Raw genomic sequence first — 23,944 nt, 5'->3', positions numbered from 1 at the left:
GCTTGGAAGATAGTTATAAGCAAATAAGGCGCAAGCGTATTAGCACTCAAAGGTGAAGCCATCATTAGGCAAGATTAGATTGAGTTGTACGGGTGTATTTACGGCATCTGTGTATGATAGCGTAATACGTTTTACAATTATCAACAATCGTACCGTTCGAACATGACGCAAACAATTGGGTAATGCTTCCTGGGTGAGAAGTTTGGAGCCTTCTATGCATATTTCAATGAGTAGTATTGCTTGAAATGCAACGCTGCCTGTCGCAATTCACGCATGTTTGTTATTACCGTGATTTTTTATGATATTGCAGTATTACTGAATCATAAACCATCATGCAGAATTTGGTAGGCAATGTGCCCTTAAGTGGCATATAAAGTGCCAAGGCAGCTTACCTCACAACCAGAGCAAAAGCAAAACCAAAAGTTACCGCCCATGCACCCTGTACAGGCGGGAAAACCAGCGAAGCTGAAATGGTCGGCCCCGATGTTTATCGCTGGGTTAATTCCGATACTTTAATAAATTCTTTCTCAATTATTTGTTACGTCTTTGTGCTTCTTACTGAGGTCACGCACATGTTTGGTTTGGGTCTATTACAATGTTTATTTGAAATGCCACACACTGCGCTTCGCATAATCCCCATCATGGAGGGGTGCAATGAGCGGTTCATCATCTTAGTCCAGCGGGTTCATCACAGTCTTTCTGTATTATGTTACGCATTTCTGTTCTGTAATGCATTAATCATAATGTTTATGACCCTGTTGTGCACTGTAGTTAACATTAACACCGGGGCCAGAAATTTTCTTTTAATAAACACAGGGACACATTTTTGAACCTATTACGAAGTCGGAGAGAGACTGCTGCGTGCGCGCTTTGCTGCGAGAGAGAAACGACGTCGCTAGCGTCGTAGCAAATGGTGCGCCAGATCTTTGCTGCGAGGTAATTATGTCATCATGAAACTGTCTTAACCCCGTCAGCCTCGGTGTCCCTTCCCTACAATTATACGTGGATAAATGTATGCATTTTAAGTGCGTCAGCATTTCTATGCCTACCTAACGAGAACTTCCTCCGTCTGTCAAGACTAATGCAATAGGTCATACCCCCGCGACAATGGCTCATACCCCCGCAATTGGATTTTTGTGGTCGGGCCACAAGTGTTTCACCTAGGCATATACAGCTTCGCTGTAAAAGAGAACGCGAACAAAAGCTGAAAAGTTATCAGCTCGCTTGGGCTGAGGTATTTTTACTGCTCCTACAGCGCATTCACATTGCAGTAGATAAGCGAAGCGCTTGCTCTTGTTCCTTCTTGCCTCGATGTTCTTGCTTGCACTGTCGGACCTAGAAAGCGATTACGCAGACCTAAGCAGTATTGCAGACAAACTTCGGTTTCCCGTCTATCCCCCCTTTCACGCATCTGTAGACCTGCGAGTCAAGGTCGTTAACGGACACCTTATCCGAAGCCACGCCAGCCCTGCTTGCATACACACGCACCTTCTGCGCCTGGCTGAAATCCAAGTCCCCCTCCCTCCTGTCTTACTCTTATATGTTCTTCTCTGTCAGAAATAAACCTGCTAAAAGGCTATAAAATTTCTTTGCCCCACCTCGCTTTTCTATGCGCCAATATTTAGGCTGTCATGTTCGAGTGCTTTTCGATGAACTAGAGGAACTCATCATTATCCGCTACCTCTTTTGCTTGTAGAATTCTGTTTTAAGCCTGTCTCGGTGTAGGTGGAGATGACACATTTGTCCTTGCTCTCCTCTTGGTGACCGACTTGAACGTCCAAGTGCACACGAAGGATGCATTGAGAACAGCCATCAAATGTAGTAGTCCAGTGTAGCCGCCATAGGTGTCCCTGAAGTATCCTGCGAATTAAAAAGAAAATGAGGAAATCGCCATTTCCAAGATCATCAGATAAGTCACGTTAATATTATCGCTCTCCAGAATAAAAAAAGAATTCAAACAGAACCTCTTTCCCGATTAATGTCAACGTTAATGCTATTAGCATTGAACTAATGCGGCGACACACCGTACTGCCAATGCTGGAATGTGTGAGAAGCCGCGCTCTTCTCTCGCACTTCCTACCGCACATACTGCGCCACCTAGCGCGGCCACCGTAATGTCCACGGTTGGCGTGGTTTCGATTCACACCAGCATAGGTCAAATTTAAATTGAATTAACAGAGCAAGCTGAGCCAGTTGGTAACAGAAAATATGCCTGGTGGCGGGCAGCGCAACGCGGAGCAAAGACAAATGAAGTAGACGATACGATATCATATATAAAGGATTTCTTTCCTCATTGTACAGCGGAACATATCAAGCTGCGCATAGCCAGCTGCCAAAGTTTGCGTCCAAGATGTTCACTGAAGATCAACGCATGCCCAGTGACCCATCTTGATAACGTATTGGGTTTGTCGAAGTGCAGCACAAATTGAGTTGCACATACCCAGTGCTCCAAGTCGGTGTCGAAAGAGTTTCTTTGAAGAGCCGTACATAACCAGTGCCACATGCACACTCACCTAAGTAAGCGTCAGATAGGTTCGTTAAAAGGCGGCTGACAACTAGTGACACGAGTTAGTCCAATCGTTGATTTTATACCCTGTTCCCTCAGCACAGCCACCTGTCGTTCTGCGCACTATATAATGAACTGCGCTGCGGCCAAAGTTGGAGGGCGCATGTTTAGAGCGATAGACGGCGGCCCGTCAGCCTCCAGAAAGTGCGGTAAAAAAGAAAGTGCGGTTTGAAACGGTAATCGCGTTATCAATTGCTCTGTGAGGTCGAAGTACAGTGAAATTGAAAGGGCCATGTGCCCATGTACCCATACGCTGTTAACATGGTGGTATATATATATATATATATATATATATATATATATATATATATATATATATATATATATATATATATATATATATATATATATATATATATATGTATGTCATAAGGAGCCAACAAAAGTTGTTTTGTCATCCACTTTAATTTCCATTAATTTGGCGTTCTTTATTTCATTTATTAAGCACACGTAATTTCCCCTATGTTGTCCTTGGTGTCAGCGTTTGTTGGCTTCTTATGATATGACTAACAAAAATCGGGCCCCTCGGTTAACCCCTTTCTTCTCGTTTATCACATAACGAGGGTCTCGAATTCCTGCAACATTGATGCCTGCAGGGTAGCATATGTGGGTTTATTGATCTGTTGCCTTCACCCAAAAAGATCACGTTCTCGTGACACCTGCGGCAAAAAGGACGTTCCACGTCCACCGCCAGGGTCTGTGAGTGGTAGCGCTGGCTAACACTCCCAGGGTTCTACTAGGACACATAAATACCCAAGAAAGTGGATGGGAAAACGGGGCAGCGGTAGCTCAATTGGTAGAGCATCGCACGCGAAATGCGAAGGTTGTGGGTTCGGTTCCCACCTGCGGCAAGTTGTTTTTGCATCCACCTTAATTTCCATCAATTTATCGTTACTTTATTTCATTTATTAAGCACAAGTAATTTCCTCTGTGTTGTCCTTGGTGTCAGTGTTTGTTGGCTTCTCATGATATGACTTATATATATATATATATATATATATATATATATATATATATATATATATATGTGTGTGTGTGTGTGTGTGTGTGTGTGTTAGGTTAAATGCCTCTCGCATGCCGGCCAGATCCCCATAAGGGCAAGACTAGAAAACTCTCCAGCACCGTGTTTCGTGCCCTGGTCAGGTAATCCCTGTGGGGTCACAATCCGGAATCTCCTGTTGTGCCGTCACTCATAGTTACCCAACGGGGCCGTTTCGGCATGCCGAACCACAGAAGTAAACCGTAGTTATTTTCATGAATTATGATATCAGGAACTTGTAAACACTTAGAGCACAAATATACTCACCGATCAGTAGCGGACGGAGAAGAAGAGATACGCCAGCGCAAAAAAATGCACCACCCATAATCACCGGTAACGTGCCGATGCCAAAGTCCTTGACCAAGGCCGGTGGCAGCAGGCACGATCGTGAGCCATACGTGGCGCCCACGAATGCGGAAGCTACAATCATTTGCGGTAGTGTATCCGCCCAGACGAGCCACTCATAAGCGAGTCCTTGCAATGCGAATCCAAGTAGCATGAGAGATTCATATGAAAAGATACGCGAATCAATGGCGATGCCCACTACCGATCTGAAGGCGACGTCCGCTGCGGAGAAAGCTTGGAGCAAATATACTGCATCTGAAGGATTCAGGCCCCGGTCGCTGGCTAGGTCTGCTGGAATCAGGACGAAGACTCCTGCTGTTAACAATACGGCGGCGTAAGACAGTGCGTGGACAAGAAAACATAACGTCAAGATTTGCCTTGCCGTTGTGGGAATGCTAAAATGTCGAACAGGCTCCTTTGCTTCCATGAGCCTAACGCAGCTTTTGTGTGGAAGTAGACCAGCATGTGATACGCTTTCCTTCTGTTTAGCAGTACATGGTGACGATCGATCACAGTTTGAAGGTTGTCTTGTGCAATGGTGGTCATTTTCTTCTTCCGTTGCCCTGTTGCCATCTTCGACCGAGTTGGCTGATTCAATCGAAACGGCAGCTGCGTTTCCTTCGTGCTGCACTTCACATTTCGCCGCTCTCCTTCTAAATTTCTGCTTCGTCAACCATGGAGGGCTTCTGAGAACAATAATGGCTGGAATCGCATTGAGGAGAAGCGCTCCATAGAGAAGGAAAGCACCGCGGACACCGTAAGTTTTTCGGAAGAACTCGAGCAATGGCGAAATAGCGACGGAGTTGAGGCCGAAAACTGTAAACATTAGGCTGGTTGCTGTTGCTCTTCGTTTCTCAAAGTGTTGGGCCACCAAAACATTGCAAGCAACGAACAAGCCGCACATCGCACCACCTGCGTGAAAAAAAGAAGAGACAGTTCTTATTGGAGCTGAACATTCAGTGCTGAGGTATAGCACAGGCTGAGCATTTACTAGGGAATACTAATTTAAAGCAGCGAAATAAAGCACCACCAAACATTGTAACGTGCTCATCTATTTACTCTGACGATATGAAGAACAACTCAACGAAACTGTATTAAAATTGTGGCCGTTATATTAAATGTAAAGATTAGGCAGATATCTAGCTGGCTGGGGACAATTTAATTAAAGAGAACGAGAACACCACCCAGTATTTAGTGGTAAAAAAGAAAGAAACCTGACCTTTTGGAGTCCAACCGGGTCCTCCCTAAGGGGGGATCTGGCGTGAGGCATAGCAGTGCTTACATGCGTTTTTCGCGCTTTGGCACGCGCTTTGACAGACAAGCTTCTCGTAATATTAGTGAAATCAGAGGATACACAGCATTTGTATCACTACGTTTCTGCGTACCAGTGGTAACTCTATTTTTGTGGAGGATATTTTTTAGACTTAGAAAATTCAAAACAACGCAGTTGATATAGAAAATGCGTTAATCTCGCCATACCGCAATGGTCTGTATGCGAAGAAGTCGTTCTGTTTTCTTGACTCGCAAATGTTACGGGTTTTGTGCGCTAGCCCTGGTCAATATGAAGATCATGGAGATGTACGTCGAACTTTATAGTGATGGACTGCATATAAGATTTTATCGGTAGGGGTGTGGCAATACTCATATGCTTAAGAATATTACTTTTTGGACGTCCAAAGTGACAAGTTCTATAGCAACAGAGAGCACAAAAAGAGCTCTCGCGAGAAAAATATTAAGAAGTAAGGAGTTATATTCATAAACTACACTAATTTTCACCATACCCAGCTATGGTAACCACAAGTAGGAAAAAATTGGCCTTGCATCTCGTGGTCGGCATATTGTGACCTATACGACTTGTTACGAAGCAATCATGCCACGGCGAAGCGTAAATTACCATCTGAGCTTGGTCGCTGTGTGATAGCTACTGAACCGCAAGCGAAGAATGATTTAAATCGCAGATTCTTCAGTTCCTGCGCAATTGCCAGTCAGAACTATTTTACTCGCTAACCACCCGAATGAAGAAACAACCAAATACGTTCTGAAATACGATGGTACCAATGTTCTAAATATTAAGGGTTATATTGCATGGTATACATACTTATAATGCAAATATTTATTACCATGAACAAATCCAAATGAAATTGTGATAAATAGCAGGCTCTTCGCCAGGTAGCACAGGCTGGCCCCAGTTCCTACCAGAGACGAGCACACCAACAAGACGGTCCGGCAAGTGAAACGCCTGCAGAGGTAACCAGCTATTGGACCTGCATTCAAAAAGAAAACGCAACACTGTATGCGCGCATGGCTGATGGAAAGATCGCATAGACACTTTATGGCACGATTTCATACCTGCTGCGGTTGCTTAATGCCTATGGTGTTGGGCTGCTAAGCATGAGGTAGCTGAGTCGAATACGGGCCCCTACGGCCCCAGTTCAATGAGGGAGAAATGCGAAAACACTTATGTACTTAGACTTAGGTGCACGTTAACGAACCCCTGGTGGTCAAAGTCCTTCCTGAGTCCCCCTCTACGGCGTGAATCATAATCAAATCGAGGTTTTCAAGCGTAAAACACCATAATTTGATGTGGCACGACTTCATGCCTCTAAGAAACAAGATGTGGCCGTAGCTTATTCGAGTGTGCAACAAAGCGATGCCCACAGTTATGCTCACATACGAACTTAAAGGCAAGTGATAGACTTACTAAGAGCTGCTGAATGAGTGTCAGGATTCCAAGTGTCTCGTAGAAATGGACAATATTATTTGGAATTCATAGTAAGCGTCTGCCTAAGAAGATGATGTTGTCAAAATATTGCAGCCGCCCACTGAGCTACGCCTTTAAAGACGTTGAACTCATCGCGGAGCATGGCGCGTGAGGCTACTCTTGATGTACCTGTGTTGGCATTTTCCCTCGTTACATTGGAAAATGTATTAGATCTGATTTACTTTCATAAGTGGATTTATTGACGGGAAGCGGAAGGTGAAAATCCAGCACAGCATCTACAGAAGAACAACCAGTCTCAGCGCCGGCAGCTCGTGGGCCCCAGTGCTGCTTTCGTCTGTCTCTGCTTCACTATATATATATTATGGGGTTTTACGCGCCTAAACCACTTTCTGATTATGAGGCACGGCGTAGTGGGGGACTCCGAAAAGTCTATCACCTGGGGTTCTTTAACATGCACAAAATCTAAGCAGACGGGCGTTTTGGCATTTCGCCCCCATCGAAATGCCGCCGCGCTGGCCGGGAGTCCATCTCGTGACCTCGTGCTTAGCAGCTCGGCACTATAGCCACTAAACAACCACGGCGGGTTCTGCTTCACTACAATAACCTTGGCGACGAAAGGGAGCACTGAAGACGAAGAGATAATTAGACAATCGTGATCTAGCTTTAGGCGGCGGACGTCGACCATCTCGAGGCCATGCGTGCGCTTTTTCCAAGGACGTCTGGTGTGGTCAATGACATATGTGATGGGAGACCGGCACTTGGCAACGCAGTAAGGGCCGTGATACGGGCCCATAAACTTCGAAGTGAGGCCAGGGGAGTGGAAAATTAGTCGGCTCCAGGTGAGAGAGCCAGCGGTGAGTCTGCGCAGGCTGACAGTTGTCGCGGCAATCTTTCTGGATGCCTTACTTTGTGGACGTGGATGAGGGGGCCAGCTGGTGATACTCTTCCGCATGCTGTGCGACTTCAGAAACTGGGCTGAACTCGAAGGCATTCGGACGGTACGGGCAAATGAAGTCAAATGTGGAGTACGTTTCGCGGCTGTACAAAAAATCATGAACGATTTCACTCTGCAATGGTGGATGAACAGAGAGACTGTTTAGCACACAACGCAGAGGCGACATAGAATTTTGAAGAAAGGTGGGAACATATGTATTGTCCTGATCAATGGTCATCGTGACGATAGGTATGCACACACATTCTCGTATTACCTCTGCTATTAAATGCGTCCATCACGTTCGACAATGAATGGCTCATAGCCCGTCAAACAATGGTTCAAACGAAAGCGAATGAAAAAAAATTACCGTTGACTCCCCACTACGACGACAGAAGAGAAATGAAATTCTACACTGTAATACGAGTGGCAACGGATCCAGCTGTGGAAGAAGACGATACTCGAGCCATTGTTGATAATGATAATTGTTATTGATGATGATGACGACGACATTTCCTCTTCCCAATGACTGACTCATACCGCCTTACATAATGAGCGCTAACGGAGCCAGCTGAACAAGAAGGCAAAAACGAAAGCGTAAGCTGTGGCGCGAGCGCGTTCGCGCCGTAGCGCGGAGAGACCCGAACGACCTAGTTCGCGAATTACGGACGACGGAAAGGCCCTAGCCATATACCAATTCGCTATAAAAAATGAAAAAAAAAGTAAATAGAGGAAAAAAACTCAAATAATAGTAGACTGGATCGCCATGTTATATGCGCGCGTCACAAAGGGAAGAGCGACACCCCAATCGGTACGGTCAGAATCAACGTACGTGCAACCGAGCATGTCTCCCAGCGTTCAGTTGAAGCGTTCAGTTGGGCCGTTGGCCTGGCGCTGGTAGGCAGTAAGTGTTGCGGTCAACAGAACGGTACGAGGGGAGAAGCTCTTGAATGATTTTCGGGCAGAAACACGAGGTCACTGTCGCTAACCGTGGCGCAGCATGACGCAGAAAAAACTGATATCAATTGAATCAGGCCCCGTCATGAGCACTAATCGCAGGAAGTGCAGTTTTGTCCGCGTTTGGCGTTATGTGTGACCTTTCGGCAATTATCCAGCGAATGGCCCCAAGACAGCCTGCAACTGGGCCACGTAAACCAATTGCAACACGGTGAAAAGCGCGAGCAGCACATCGTCAGGCCAGCAGCGGACCGGGGATATTGTGAAATGACTTCTGTCATTGACGTGCAAGACAGGACATAGTATTTACGAATAAATATGTATATTGTAGTAAAGAAGAACGCCTGGAAGTAAGCAGCAGGACTGCCAACAGCATCGCGTGCCGCAGAGGCTCGAGCTTAGAGTCTGTGCTCGGTGAAGCGCTCTACCCGTCGTCGGCCCTTTGCGTATTAAACACCGTTTATAATTGGTGGAGGTGTTGGGTCTTCTTAAACTGTACCATACCAAAACTCTGCAATCGGGCGCTACCTTCGACCATGCCAGACGCCGACCAGCACACGCTCCAGCCAGCGCCAGTTCACTGCGCTGGCACTATAGTTATTTAATTTTCTATTCACAATACCTTAAGGCCCATTGAAGGCATTGAGTAAGGGGGGAAATAGTAATTACATGACGGAAAAATAGCAAAGGGAAACATCGTCATACAATATTAACACGCAACGAATTCAGGTTGAGAATAGAAAGAGGAACAGCGCAACGCAGGACAAGCGAACAAAGAGCACAGGACAGAGCGCTGACTAGCAACCAAATGCTTCATTTGCATAAGCAGCATATAAAGACACCACATGTATTTATATGCTGCTCCTGCAAGTAAAGATTTGGTTCCTAGTCAGCGCTCTTTCCTGCGCTCTTTTTTCGCTTGTCCTGCGTTGCGCTGTTCCTGTTTTTATTCTCGAGATGAACCAACCAGCCTCATTGAACTCAATGCTAAGAATTCAGGTTATCGCGGAATAGTTCACCATTACAGACCATTCCAGTGTGCAGTTGCTCTAGGTAGTGGTGATGAGTTAAATGACTGTCTTTGACCATGGATGCCCATGAAACTAAGTGCGTTGTGAATGCATCGAGATGTGCGCACAGGAGCATGAAGCGGCAAAGAGCGAAATGTATTACTATAAATGTACATGTGAAACAGACATAAAATACCAATGACGCGGTAATCTTCCAATGACTGAAATGCAAGGTGTTGTTTTGATCGGGTAGTGCTCGATAATAGTCATTGTTATCAGAGATGAATCTGGATGCCCTATTCTGAACGGCTTCGATCATACGGATTAGATAATATTGATATGTTGACCATGGGGATAAGGTGTATTTCAGCTGGGGGCGAACATAAGTAAGATATGGTAATTTTCGTACATAAGAAGGCGCGTTGCGCAAGTTTGTACGTAGGTAGCCGAGCGATTGAGTGAGCTTTGGATGACACAGCTGCCACATGCGATGTCCCGGATAAGTCTGATGAAAGGTAAACGCCGAGCTATTTGTGCGATGGGGCAGTCGAAACTATGTTATTATTAATCGAATAGCGAAACACTGAGTTAGTGCGCTTTCGACTAAAGGAAATTAACTTGCATTTGGAGGCTTTAAGGGACATCTGCCAAGTTACGCACCATCTCTAGATTATTTAAAGGTCATTATAAAGCGTTTAATGATCATCGAAACCTTTAACATTGCGGTAGATGGCGCAGTTGTCAGCGAACAGCTTGAGGATAAAAGGTTAGTGGGCAAACCATTGATGTGTATTAAAAAGAGTAATGGACCTAGGAAACTGCCTTGGGGTACACCGGGACGTGACGTCGCAAACGTTGGATGAAATGTTGTTGAGCACTGTAAATTGCTGACGCAAAGATAAGAAGTTACGTAGCCAAGACAGTGTGAAGGAATCAACACAAAGGACAGACAATTTGAAAATCAAACGGCAATGAGGTACAGTGTCAAACGCCTTAGCGAAATCAAGAAAGAGGCAATCGGTTTGCTGGTTAGTGCTCATGTTAAAGTGGAACTCAGTCGTGAAGTAACATAAGTGAGTTTCACATGAGTAGCCTTTTCTGAAGCCATGCTGATTAAACGAGAAAAGTTATTCGATTCAAGGTGACCGTAGGTATGAGAAACAATAACGCGTTCAAGTAATTTGCAGAATCTCATGTTAGTAAAATGAGTCAATAATTACGGGGCGAGTGCTTGTCACCGGATTTAAATTCGCCAGTGTGATCCTACCATCCTAAACGGTTAAGGCGACAACGACGTTGAAGATTGGCTTGCGTCCTACGAGCGGGTGAGCGGCCATAGCAAATGGGACGACTCGATAAAGTTGACGAACGTGGTTTTCTACATCGCGGGTATGACCAATATCTGGTTCAAGAACCTTGAGGCGGATTTCTGAACGTGGTCCGCGTTCAAGGCAGCGTTCACAGAAGTACCTAACCGCCCCGCTGTCCGCAAACTAGGAGCTGAGCAGCGTTTGCGCAAAGCCCGCACAGGCAGCGGGTGAAACATTCACCAGTTACAAAGAGGGCGCTGTCGATCTGCGCAAGCACGTTAACGTCGCCATGTCGGGAGCTTACCGAATTGCTCACATTATGGGCTATATTCAGGACACTCCGCCATTTTCTTCGAGGCTTGAAGTAGGCGCGATGCCTATGATATGGCGCTGTTGCCGCCCTTTTGTTTTCGTAACATGATGAAACTTTCACGTTACGCCTAGGAAACTGTAATCTAGGCAATGAACATAAGGTTCCTGATAAAGGAAAAAAAAATCTTCTCCTCAGTAAAAGTAAGGCCGCTAGCTCAAAGCGTACCATTTTTCCATGGATAACGCTCCTCGCTTCCGTCGTCTTCTGAGTACAAGCCCTCGTCTGCTTCATTAGACAGCTTTAGAATAGCGTTTGTCGCCTTACGTACGTTAAACGTAAGCACCTTTGCGGGACGTTACGGTGCGTGTCCTTTCAAGACGTTTAGTTTACCTTACGGAAACATAAGCGTAAAGAAAGCGTTATAAAACTAGGCGCCACGTGGTGCCTCGTGCCAAACGTATCCAAGCCAAGACGATCGATTAGCAACCATCGTGCTGTCGCTATGTGGATGCGTCTCGTTAAGCGTACGGGCGCCAGAATCGCCGAACGATCTCAGAAAATGGACGCGCTATGCGCTCTTAACTAATGTTTCAGGTGAGTTTCGAGAAAGCGAAAGCTCATTAAATAATTGCTGGCGATCAACGCAAGTGCAAGCCTATAGCCATCACGAGAATTCACGCGGAAGCCGTGGGTGCCGCCATGTTCGACAACGCTATTTCTTAGCGTCCGTAAACATTACAGACGTTAAACACGCCAAATAACACACGTTATCATAGCACGCGTAAACCGCAGAAACCCAATAACGTTTCCAGCATGCGCAGTGAGGCCGACGCTATTTCTTTACGTGTGCAATGATGTTACGTTTGGTCACAAACGCTAAACTAAAACACTGTTATTAGAAAGTTTTAGTACTGCGTCATGACGCTACGCACGCAGTACGCAAGTACTTTGCGGAACGTAGGAGCGCGTATCACGTTATGGCTTTTAGTACTTAAACGGGCGACCGTTAGACGCCGGGCGCGTCGGAGCGCATCGGCCGCGTCTGCCAGTACGTCGAACCGTCGGTCGAAGTAGACGCTGTTGATCTCGCTAAAGTGATGTAACGAGTGGGCGCGTTCCCGCTTCGTCGAACTTTATTTAAGCCTTTAACAAACTCTACTTTTCATGCGGATGAAATGCACGAATGACATCGAGCAAAATAAAAACCGAGTACTTGCTTTCTGAGGCTGGGACGGTCGTTTGCGATTAACTGAGCCAAAAGCAGGTCAAGCGTTCCGCGCAAACAGCACACACTGAATACTTTCTCAAAAACAAAGTTTCTGTTTTTGCTATGCATTCCCACCGTGCAGGATCTGGGAATGGCTTCTGCGCGTTCACGTCACCGAGCAAAGCCATATCGCAGGCCATTGAAAAGTACAGCCTTCCGCTGGTCGCCTTTGACGCTGCCATTTTGGGAAACTCTTTTGTCTCGCGCTCTCCCGAACAAACGATAACCACAAGAGCAGCACGCAAGGCTCCCTACGTACGCACGTAAGAATCGGATGCGTGCGTTCGCAGCGGCCGCGCACGCATCACGTACCGATCGTGTTGCGTTCTGCACATGCGCACTTTGCAAAACGTAGCGTTCTGCGTACGCTACCTACGCAGTACTAAAAGCGTCTATTAGCTACGTTGCGTGTCCCAGGGAGACGGAATGGGCCGTCGTATATTGGCGCCAACGCACTTGTTTCCTGCCATGAGACAACATACGCGACCTACCGGGGATGAAGTGCGTTCGTCCTTGGCCGCGTTATCGCTATCTCGTGAAGTGCAAGTGACCTAGCCCGACTCGTCTGGCTGACAAGCGGCCGAATATCGCTGATAGCGTTGCGCGAACCAGAGGTATCCGCTTGCGCGACGCGAATGCCTGCGCTTCCATCTCCTGTTCACTTTGCTCATTACTCGCACCGCGTTAGGAAGCATCAAGGCACCGTCTTGCGTACATTTCTTCTTATAAAATAAAAATCGGCCATTGTCATAACTTGTGATGATGCGAAGAGTAATTAACCTTGATTACAATAAAGACGCAGCAGTGAATGGTTGAAAATGTCGCCGAAGGTTTGCATTGTTCAACCTGTATTATTTTTAGTAAATCCGTTTTTTTTAAATGATGGGCCCAATCACAAATGCCAGGGCCACCCGGCAGGACGCAAATGCTATGAGCACGCCTTATGAACAAAATGTTTTCATGGATCGAAATGACAAGGAAAACGCGCCGATACGCATGCCTCTCAGCTATCATTGCATATAGCTGCTCATTAGCACAATTCGCGAGGTTCGTGGCCATGAAGGAAGGAAAACATTGGGAGGGGGCATTGCGCAACGGGATTCAAGCCAAACCTTGAGGCCCAACACATGATTGCACGTCAAAGTGTGCGGTTGATTTTAGTGTTTCCGCTCTGAAGGCAGAGCCACAGCGGGGCAGCAGAAGAAGCGCGCAGCGAAAAATAACTACGGGCATAGCCACTGAGAACCGAATGCTTCAGCAAATATCGATTCTTGCTCCGTGATCGCGACGCAAGATGTCACGTGTTGGGCCACCACTGAACAAATGTATAGGTTTCACGGAGCGTTCGCTTGCCAAGGCTGGCTGCGTGACGTAATGCTCTCTCCTAACTTTTTCCTTGTTCGATGCTTGTATCACCAGAAATTGTGGCGGAAAATCTCTGCAATTCTGGACCAGCGCAACGTCACGCAACGTCAAGTTGACGTTTATGAAAGGGCCCTTCCTGTAACGCTCCTCAAGAGATATTGCTTCAGCCAACCAGCAAGCTGACATGGTGGCTATCTTCGACCACCACCACATATTTGCAGTTTGCAGCTCCACATCATGTTTCGTCTTCTTGTAGAAAACGCAAAATTGCATTTCGCCAAACTTCCGCTTGCCGACACAAATTTCAATACACGAGTCCTCTCGACACCTAGTCAGAGAGTCAACGTGGCAGAAAATGGCGGCCGTGCATCCACCGTGCGTGTCGAGAATAGAGCTCCATGAAAGGAATTGATGACGACGCCTTCCCAACGCTACTGGCCAGTAACCCGAACGGAGTTGACGTTATTACCCTTTGTCAGAGCTACGACGAGCTACGGAGGCAGCGAACCTTCATGAGGCCTCCTTTTATAAGCGATGTGTCGATGTCATGCCGGGCTATTGGTTCCGGCCAAGTGTCCCTGATCATGCAGATCAATGCCTTTCTTCGCGACAAAGTCGCACAACAGCTGCCCTCGTTCCCTTCACCATGTTACCTGCCAGTCCTTTGTAATCCACTCTATGTAATCTCATTCGTAGGGAAGTCACAGATGCATGGCGGGTTGCTTGCCAGCAGCCGCTTTTGGCGTTCCAAGGACCAGCCAAGAGCCGATACCATCTTTTCAGCAGCCCGTGCGTCGCTCTCCTCCTCCCGTCGCCTGGGTCGGCCTTCCAGTTGCGAGCCGTGGCGCACGCACGACAATCGGGGCATATGCTTTTCATGTAGGTATGCCGGACACGTCGCAAGGTTCCGCCCCCGCGTGCACAATTATCTACGACAATGAACCACACTGGCACAATAAACTGACAGTGATCTATGGGTGCGTCTTCAGCCGTTCGAGTCTAGTCCACATTACACTCCATTCGACCCACCGCCAACTCGCACTCGGACTGATCGTCCTCGCTTCGACCAGTGAGGCTCACCATCCCTGCGTCGCCGGTGGCGTTCACTCATGTGTCGGCGGCCCGTATCTAACGATGAAAGAAACTAGGCTATGCCGCTCCCGTGGCAAGAAATTCGCATGTTTCTAAACACCCAACTCCTCGTTTCTTACCGGCTAAGGTAAGGTTGAAGGTGTCGCTGCAGTCGCTGTTGTTCAAGCTGGCGCAACTGTTTCTGTTATGGACCCCAGATTTTGCCTATCACTGCTTAAGGACACCATGTCTGTTTCTGGATTGTCGCTTCTGACTGCAACTGCTCAACCGTAGCGTGTAGAGCCTGTGTGCTTATTCATGGCGTTATGTACACACGTGAGCAAAAGTATACGGACCAGGGAATGCGCGATAAAGCCGTTTTTTTCTTTGCCTGCGAATGCAACTTGAAATTGAGGACTGCAATCCAGGCTTGGCATTGCGAACTTTCCAGTGTACTCATCAATTTCAATTTACGCATTTTAATTACAAAGAAATGTTGTTTTTTGGGGGATCCCTGTGGTCCGTATACTTTTGCTCACGGGTGTAAACCATACAGTTTGTAGTTATCTCGTCGTGTTCACACGTAAGTATTTTAGGATAGGAGCCCAGTCGCCCAAGCTGGTAGGCAACTTGGGCGACTGGTTGGCGTAGCAGAATAGATAGATAGATAGATAGACAGATAGATATATAGATAGATAGATAGATAGATAGATAGATAGATAGATAGATAGATAGATAGATAGATAGATAGATAGATAGATAGATAGATAGATAGATAGATAGATAGATAGATAGATAGATAGATCTCTATATCTATACAAAGCATCATACTGAAATGTAACCCCAGTGCCCTGGTTCCACCAAACCAATCTTGCACACTATTAAATAACACATTTTCTCCATGTTTCACAACAACTACTGCGGTCATCCTTCCCGACGTACCTTCCCTCGACTTCCCATTGATGGGTGATATCATCATTGACTGGGAGGGAACTTCTAAACTCGTCGAAAACGCTAAAATATCATCCTACGCAGGTGTCGACGGTATTAACAAGTCGTTGAAACACACCAATACTAATGCTATCCTTATGCTATCCTTAGTTTTACCCAATATTTGTAGACAGGCACGCTCCCCGATGACTGGAAGGTAGCCTAGTAGGTTTCAGCACACGAGACTGGTGATGTTCGCATTCCTTTAAAGTACAGTCCAATATAATTACAATCTATTCCACGCAAATTGCTTAAACATGTTATCTATTCTACCCTCGTGAGTAACTTTGAATGCAATTTTTTAGAGACATTTAGTATGGCTTTTTTTTAAGAAATCATTTTTGTGAAACGCAGTTAATCGCTTTTACTAATGACATTTTTGCAGCTGTGCATGGTTTCTCCGCCGTTGATTGTACACTCAATGATCTCGCTAAAGCATTTCATACTGTGTCTCATACTCTGCTGCTTTTTAAACTTCGTAAACTAAGCATAAACGATGCTGTATTAAAATGGATTGAATGTTTTTGTGCGTGATCGCACTTGGTACGAGACAGTTAAGGACCATAACTCTAATCTTTCATCAGGAACACCGGGCGTTCCTCACGAATCTGTCCGGGGAACTCTCCTCTTCCTAAGCTATATTATTAATCTTCTTGAGCCACTCGCTTGTACGCGTTCGAAAAGCCAACGTTCGGTTTCGCTTCACGAGATTCGCCTATATTGGCATAGGCCGCGATATAGGCGTGGCCTAAGACAATGGCGTGAGGAGAAATCGAACGTCGGCTTTTTGAACGCGTACAAGATAGTGGCCCTGATTGCATAAGATCATCCATCAGGCTGTTCGCTGACGACTGTGTTATATGCAAAACAATTTCTAACCCATCTGATAGTAATGTTTTTCAGAATTACAAGAATAGCGTTTCTCCAAGGTGAGACACTTGGTTCATGCAACTAAATATATCCAACTGCAGAGCAATGAACGTAACTCGAGTTCCTTCCAAAGCTCACCCGCATCCGTATGTTGTTTTTTTTATTGAAATGAATATTAGGATAGGTTTGACACCTCTATCGTGGCAAGGGCTGCTCCTTGTCTCTTGACAAAGGAAACAAATTTGCGCAAAAAGGGAGCATAGCGACTCACAGTATGACACTCAGTAGAAGACTGGATGAATAAAAAATATACTGTCCAACAGTACATGAATCGCAAAGTTTTGTGCGTGGGTTCAGTACGCGTATGCATTATAAAGTCAGATATTCTGAACAGCCAAAACACACAACACATTTAATACACTGCAAGTACCGAACAAAATTATACATATTGCGTAAATGTTTGTCTCTGTATATTAGTACCTCGACGAACGCATCAGTAGTGACCTCCCATGGAAAACGCATATCGAACACATATCTAAGAATGCTAATTGCGTGCTTATTTTCTTGCCCGTAATTTTTCACTATCTCCGGTTGCTTTAAAATTACGTCTGTATAAAACTGTCGTTCGAACTGAGATGTAATATGCGTGTTCCGTATGGGACCATAGCATAAAGTCATTGATGAATAATTTAGAATCTGTTCAGAATCATCCTACCAGTTTCATTTTGAATAAATACTCTCATGCACCTAGTCTCACAATTATGAAAAGAACCCTATGCCTTCCAGATCTTTCCATGCGGCGTCATGTTTTGAGGCTTTCCACTTTCCACAAAATATATTATGCAGATGAATCACTGCAACAAAGTCTCTTCACTACTCCAAATTACGTATCATCATGCATTATTCATCGATTCAAAGCAGGCATTCCAAATTGCAGAAGTAATAAGTATTTTTATTCTTTCCTCCCCAATACCAGCTCAGACTGGAACCACCTGCCCGCCTGCATCGTTTCTATTCCGGAGCCTGAATATTTCAAATCTGTGGTTCTTCATCACTTATGTTAAATGTTATCTGTAACGATTCAACGGCCCGATAGTAACCAAATTAATTGACGAAAGCTTCGAAAAGTGTGTAAGTTTCGTAAGAATGGTAATCACACCGGAATGCGATGCTGGGCTGGTTCACTCATACTTGAAATGCCAATCTTAATAGGACGGTAATCATTTCAATGGTAATCGCTATAAAACAAAAGCAAAAATGAAAATATGGCGAGTTGGGATAAGTAGACGTTCTTGAACTGTAGCGCAAGGGAACAGAGTATAACAGAAGACAAGGGAAACATACAATCTCTACACTCCACTGAATTTTATTAGGAATCGAGAGCTTAAATAAATATTAGAATTTACACGTGCAACTTTTCTTTCAAGAAAAACGAAACGCCATTGACCAATCGCAATTGTCACACGTACAAACACACAAAAAAAAAACAGAACATCATCAGAAGTGCGAACGGCATCATTTGCAACCGATGTAGGCAATCTCAGCCGGCTGTAGGTGAACAGAAGACTAAAACATGCGTCTAGTGCGTTGCCAATAAAATATGCCCTTCCTCTCTCGCTTCTAACATCGCGATGTCGAAGCAGCAGCCTGATTCCGTAGAACAGCGGCTTGCACCTGCACTGTTATTCCTGTGTAGAATTGGTTTTCTTAGCTAGAAACAGGCTTATTCAGGTTTGTTCCCTGGTGCGGAAAGAAGTCGAAAGACACAAAACAGGTGGTTGCCAAGTCGAGCCCATCAAAATGTTTGTTCCGTCTAGTTCATCCCGATTACTTGTGATCGGCACTACATTTACTTGTGATCGGCACTACTTAGGACAAAGTAGCCGATGATTCATTGTGCAGCTACTACCTAAAATCTCTGGCGTGTTCAAACCTTGTACAGCATTGCAGACAGATTTGACGCTCACTGCGTTTCAACAAATTGCCGTGATTTTTCGATATCGCGATGTTGGTGCAAGGGAGCAAGTAGAGGAGTGTATTACCGGTTGGCTTCTGTAGGCCTATAGCCGGCTGACATTTTCTATCTGAATCACAAATGATGTTTACACTTCTAATGACATCCCACATTTTGTGAGAATGGCAGTTCTTTTGAGTTTTGTAGTTCTTCAAGAAAAAAATATTCGGCTAGTGCGTGAGTAGTTCTCGTATTTTTTTAAGGGTGGGTTTGCTGATAAAAATTCAGCTATGAGGGAAGGGATTGTGGGTCGGCGTCGTTCGCTCTTGTGTTCAGTTTTGGCGCTGCGGTTCGAAATAGTCAAACTACAGTTTACTTTACGGATCAAATAAGTGCCGCGAGAACGTTTCTGACAATAATCTGGCTTGAGAAAAGAAAGTTGGCTAGTCATCACCTACCTCCCATAACCATGATTGTACCCGCCAGGGACACCGGCCATGAAGCCTCCGCCCTGGTTACCCCGAATGTCTCGACGATTCCGTAGAAGAAGATGCCACCTATTCGGATCGTCGCCATGCTGAAAAAAAGCACCCAGGAACAGAACAAGGCGGTAATCCAGCTCCAACGAGAGTCGACTCCAAATAGAGGGTCATCCTTCAGCCGGCGCACACAAACCATCACGCTTGGCACGGGTGCGGTGATGGCGAGTATTTCCAACCTTGGGGTACTTCAGCGTAGTCGCCTCTTTGATGAACTTCCCAGAAAAAGAAGAATGGCCTATACGCTCAGTGTTTCTGGTTGATTAGCAGTATTTACATAAAAATAAATGGTTATCCTCGAGCATTATCGTCGCACTATTTATACAGGCTTACTCGACTTTGGCGGACATAAATTTTGTTTCGTGCTCTGCGGCACAAATGCGGCCAGCATGTTGACTCCACTCACGCTATTTGCAGATGTCCGTGGGGCACTGGTGCGCGGAGGACGCGCATGTCAAGCAGCTTCCCACCCGACAACTCTATGTCGAGTGATAAACTTACTCAAGGCTAGATGCCACGTGCTGGCTCACCCTTATTGCTGTCGTTGGCACGCAAAACATTTTTCCAAAGGAAGAAAAATGATGCAAGGAGTGCCGCAATCAAGAGAACAACGTTGCTGCCAAAGAAGATAGTACATTTACGACGCTGCGTTCGGGGATAAAAAACAACTCACAAGGTGGCTGCGACTCTGTAACTCGAGTGTATGAGAGTCAGCTTTGGTGAGGGCGGGGCGTTCCTGTTTACAATCTCTAGATCACCTAATCGCTTGGCAGTTCGAAGGTCCTGCTTCATCTATGGTAATTCAGTCTAGAGAATGTTTTTATATCATTCTCGTTTAAACTACTAGGCTCCTCTCCGACGCTCGAGTGCTTAGCGGCTTTTTAATTATGCACTCCCGCTGCCGAACATGGTATGGGTTCGACGGCATAGCATCGGCGAGAAGACGATCCTGATATGACAATAGTATAATGACGACAGTGTGATCACGACACCGTGAGGACAACAGGATGACGACGTGTGTAACGAGTTCATAACAACGATGGCTTGATGACGACTGTGTGACAAAGTTGTGACGCCGGTGGCGTAACGATAACAGTACGACGGAGCTGGAGTGACCACAATAGAACGATTATGACATCAATATCGTAAAGTATGAGTGACGACGACTGTACGACGACGACGCAATGTTGGCAATGGTATAACAACAGCGCCATACTTACGATTAAGTGTCAGCAGCATGATCAAAAAGAATGACGAAGACCTAATCAGGTAAATAGAAGGGCGAGAGGTGCAATGACCGGGTATCCCACCTGCGATACCCAGAGGGCAACACAATGAGGCGGGCCACAGGCAACCCGAAAACCGAGCTTTGTGTCGTCCTGACCAAACTGTCCTCCCTCATTCCTGAACGTTGGCGAGTCAACGCGTGCTCTTCAACCCGTAGAAACATAGATTCTGGCGCGCTGCCAAAATCTGCACCTGCGAATGATGCCAACAGCGCGAAACTGAAAAACGAGCTAATAAAGTGTACCGCTGTCAAAACTCTCAGTTTAATGTATCAGGTACGAAGAAAAATACACCGGCCAAAATTAACAAATTATTGCCACGTAACGACCTACTTGCAGTGTGTCTGCATTGATAAAGTTGTTTAATTATGCTTTATTCTTTCAATTGCTCCACTCGTAAACATGGGAACGTAGGTTCGTGTCTTTATAGGAGCAACACTTAATGCAGCTGCTGGATGATAATCTATATATTGGAAATCTATAAAAGTGGCTTAGAACGAAGAATTACACGAAGTTCTATACAGGTCCCTTTATCTCTCTATTTCCAAGTTACCGTTTCAGTGCCGAATATTCTTTGTACAGGAATTGTTTGCGGTGTTCAGGTGTGACAAATAGCCAAGGCCGATAAAGGTCAGGGCTTTGCTGTTGCTTTTCGAGACCCACGATAGATGTTGGCACACAAAAATAAGATATTCAGCCTTTGTTGCAACTGTGGATAAAACATTTACAATAGATTCGTAGCATACCCAGTGATTGACGCTGTACTCAAGGAGGCTAAAAAGAACAAAGTTCTCTAATAACATATCTGTCAACATGACGAATGATGCACCACTGTAATCAAGAAACATTTATTTAGAAACAAAAAGCAGCTCCTTGCTGCTTTAATCAGGAGTGAGAATTAGGTTTCAAATTTCGAGACAGCTGTAGAAAAAAGCTTTACCAAGAAAGGACAAACGCAGCAGCGTCTACAAGATAGCGACACATGGTGACATTGGAGAAATGACCTTGAACCACCTTGAGTTGGGCACGAGCTAGCTCGGCCGCAACTCCGATCCGGCCTATTGAAATCTGTATAAAACGCAAGAACGCTGTTCCGAGATAACCCCTGGACCGATTTTATTGAAATTTGTTGCATTCGAGATGGAAAATCAAATTTAGTCACTGTTGGAAGCCGAAGTTTGATTCAGGGCCTGAATTTTGATAAAAGTACTTAAATTACGTAAGTTAAACAAATAGCACGAAGTTAACAAATTAATAGCTCTCGATCAAGAACAGATATCGTGATTTGGCAAATGGTATTCATTAGATCATTCAAAGCGAACAAATCCGAAAGGTCAGTTTATATTTTACGTGAATTTATTATGTTGCGTACAAGGGTTCTGCAAAAGCTGTATTTACATATTACTTAATTTTTTAGATTCATGTGTAACATATCAAATTTGTCCGCTTTAGATGTACTATCATAAGCAATTCACAGAATTGTAATATAATGTTTCCTTGGCTGAGTGACGGAGTTGTAAACTTGATAGTTTCGTTTTCTGAAAATTTGCAATTCTTGCCAATTTTTAGTAAAAACTGACGACCTACATCAGAGATTCGAAATCAAGGGCCCTATAACGTAAAACTATTCCAATATGTTTTTACTCCAATCGTAGCTCCAACCTTGACGACCAACTCTGGGCGACCCAGCAGGCCTGCGAGGCTGCGGAGAGGCTACACCTCGACGTCCCCACGTGGGAGGCCAAGGCACAGCCACTATCTCTTGCTGGTTTCAATAAAGTTTATTCAGTCAGTCAATCTCCTGACGTCTAACTTGCATAACCGCCGACGCAAGCATCTGGTGGTGACCCGCCGGGTTGTTCAAAGAGACCAATGAAATGCTTTGCTCGTTCATAGGAGGTCACTTTTGATTGCTTTAAAAACGAATGACATTGCCTACACTGAGCGGTTTGTCTTTTCTAATTGGCTGACAAGAGGCGATAAGCACGGCTCAAGTGGAGAGGGATTCATTGGTGGGGGGGGGGCGAGCCAGTGCACTAAAAATCGATAACCGGATGAAGAGGGTGGTGCGGCATCTACCATTGGTTCGCTTTCCCTTACTTAGCTTGCGGTGGCTGGTCGAAAATCGTGGCGCAATGCAACAGAAGGTTAAGAATGCCGCTGAAAAGTATCATCAGCAAAAAAAAAGGTGACTGAGTGAAGTCGCAAAGGTGCCCAAAGTGTTCGAATACGTTACACAGCCACGCAAATAAACCCATGCTCTCCGGCAGGCGCGAGTAGTCAGTGCCTGAGCGATTGGCGGCAGCCATCTTTTATTCCTTTCGGAACAGGACAGCCTGCGGCTGTTCAGAAAAAAAATTCGGTTTTGTTCGGCATATTAATGCATCTTTGACGTCATTCATAATGCATCTTTGACGTCACTTTGACGCAGTAAGTTTTCGCGGTTTTGTGACGTCACGTGACAGGCAGGTGAAGTGGGTGCAGTCCGAAAACTTTTGACCAATAGCCGAGGTCTAATGGCGAAAAAGCGTCGAATCAGAAATAACCATTTTTCTTTTGTTCTTTGCAGTCGTGCATAATCACTGTGTTCACATCATATCAGATGGGGAGTTACCGCGGTTTTCGTGACGTCGCGTGACAGACAGGCGAAGTGGGGGTGGTTAAAAAAAGTTGTTGGCCAATGGCGGAGGGATTATTGCAGAAATGGAATAGAAATCTTTCGAATAGTTTTACGTTATAGCGCCTCAACAGTCATTAGATTTTAAGTATTTTTTAAATGCAAGAAACCTCGTCTAATTTGGCACAGTAGTTGCCCCCCAAAAAACGAATTCTCTTTTTACATGTATTTAGATAAGTGCAACGTAATCGTTCCTGTGTTATGCTGTTCAGGGGCGCTATAACGTAAAGCTATTCCAAACTTTTCTATTCCAATTCTGCAATCCTCCCTCCGCCATTGGCCAACAACGTTTTTTGACCACTCCCACTTCGCCTGTCGTTCACCAGACATCAATAAAACCGCGGTAACTCCCCATATGATATGATGTGAACGCGCTGAGTACACATGACCGCAAAGAACAAAAGAAAAATTGTTATTTCTTATTCGACGCCTTTTCGCCATTAGACCTCGGCTATTGGTCCAAAGTTTTCAGGCTGCAGACACTTCACGTGCCTGTCACGCGACATCACAAAACCGCGAAAACTCATCGCGTCAATGTGACGTGTACATTTTAAAGATGCCTTAATATGGCGAACGAGACTGAATTTTCGTCTGAATAGCCGCAGGGCTCTCCCGTTCCGAAATGAATAAAAGGTGGCGGTCACCGATCGCCCAGGCACTGACTACTCGCACCTGCCGGAGAGCATAGGTTTATTTGCGTACAATAATACTTTTTGCATGGCTGTGTAATGT

The 23,944-nt window shown here is 45.4% G+C and overlaps 1 protein-coding gene across 3 annotated transcripts; it reads right to left on the bottom strand.

Moving 5' to 3' along the window:
- Window positions 1-1,177: 1,177 nt before the first annotated feature.
- Window positions 1,178-19,749, bottom strand: LOC142590547 (monocarboxylate transporter 12-like). Of its 3 annotated transcripts, none has more exons than XM_075702749.1 (4): window positions 19,169-19,303; window positions 6,147-6,214; window positions 3,873-4,862; window positions 1,178-1,860 (listed from the first exon to the last, which is right to left on the bottom strand). In XM_075702749.1, exons 1-4 carry the CDS (start codon window positions 19,207-19,209, stop codon window positions 1,706-1,708), a joined length of 1,254 nt encoding a protein of 417 aa, XP_075558864.1. In that variant the 5' UTR covers window positions 19,210-19,303; the 3' UTR covers window positions 1,178-1,705. The 3 variants fall into 3 exon arrangements, with proteins under 3 accessions (XP_075558864.1, XP_075558863.1, XP_075558862.1); XM_075702747.1 differs by having other exon boundaries at window positions 1,181-1,860; window positions 6,071-6,214; window positions 19,169-19,748; XM_075702748.1 differs by lacking the exon at window positions 6,147-6,214 and having other exon boundaries at window positions 1,179-1,860; window positions 19,169-19,749.
- Window positions 19,750-23,944: the final 4,195 nt, after the last annotated feature.

The sequence above is a fragment of the Dermacentor variabilis genome, chromosome 8 (assembly GCF_050947875.1).
Source record: "Dermacentor variabilis isolate Ectoservices chromosome 8, ASM5094787v1, whole genome shotgun sequence".
Taxonomy (NCBI): domain Eukaryota; kingdom Metazoa; phylum Arthropoda; class Arachnida; order Ixodida; family Ixodidae; genus Dermacentor; species Dermacentor variabilis.
Note: the sequence above shows the minus strand (reverse complement) of the source record. Positions and strands in the feature narration are given on the sequence as shown.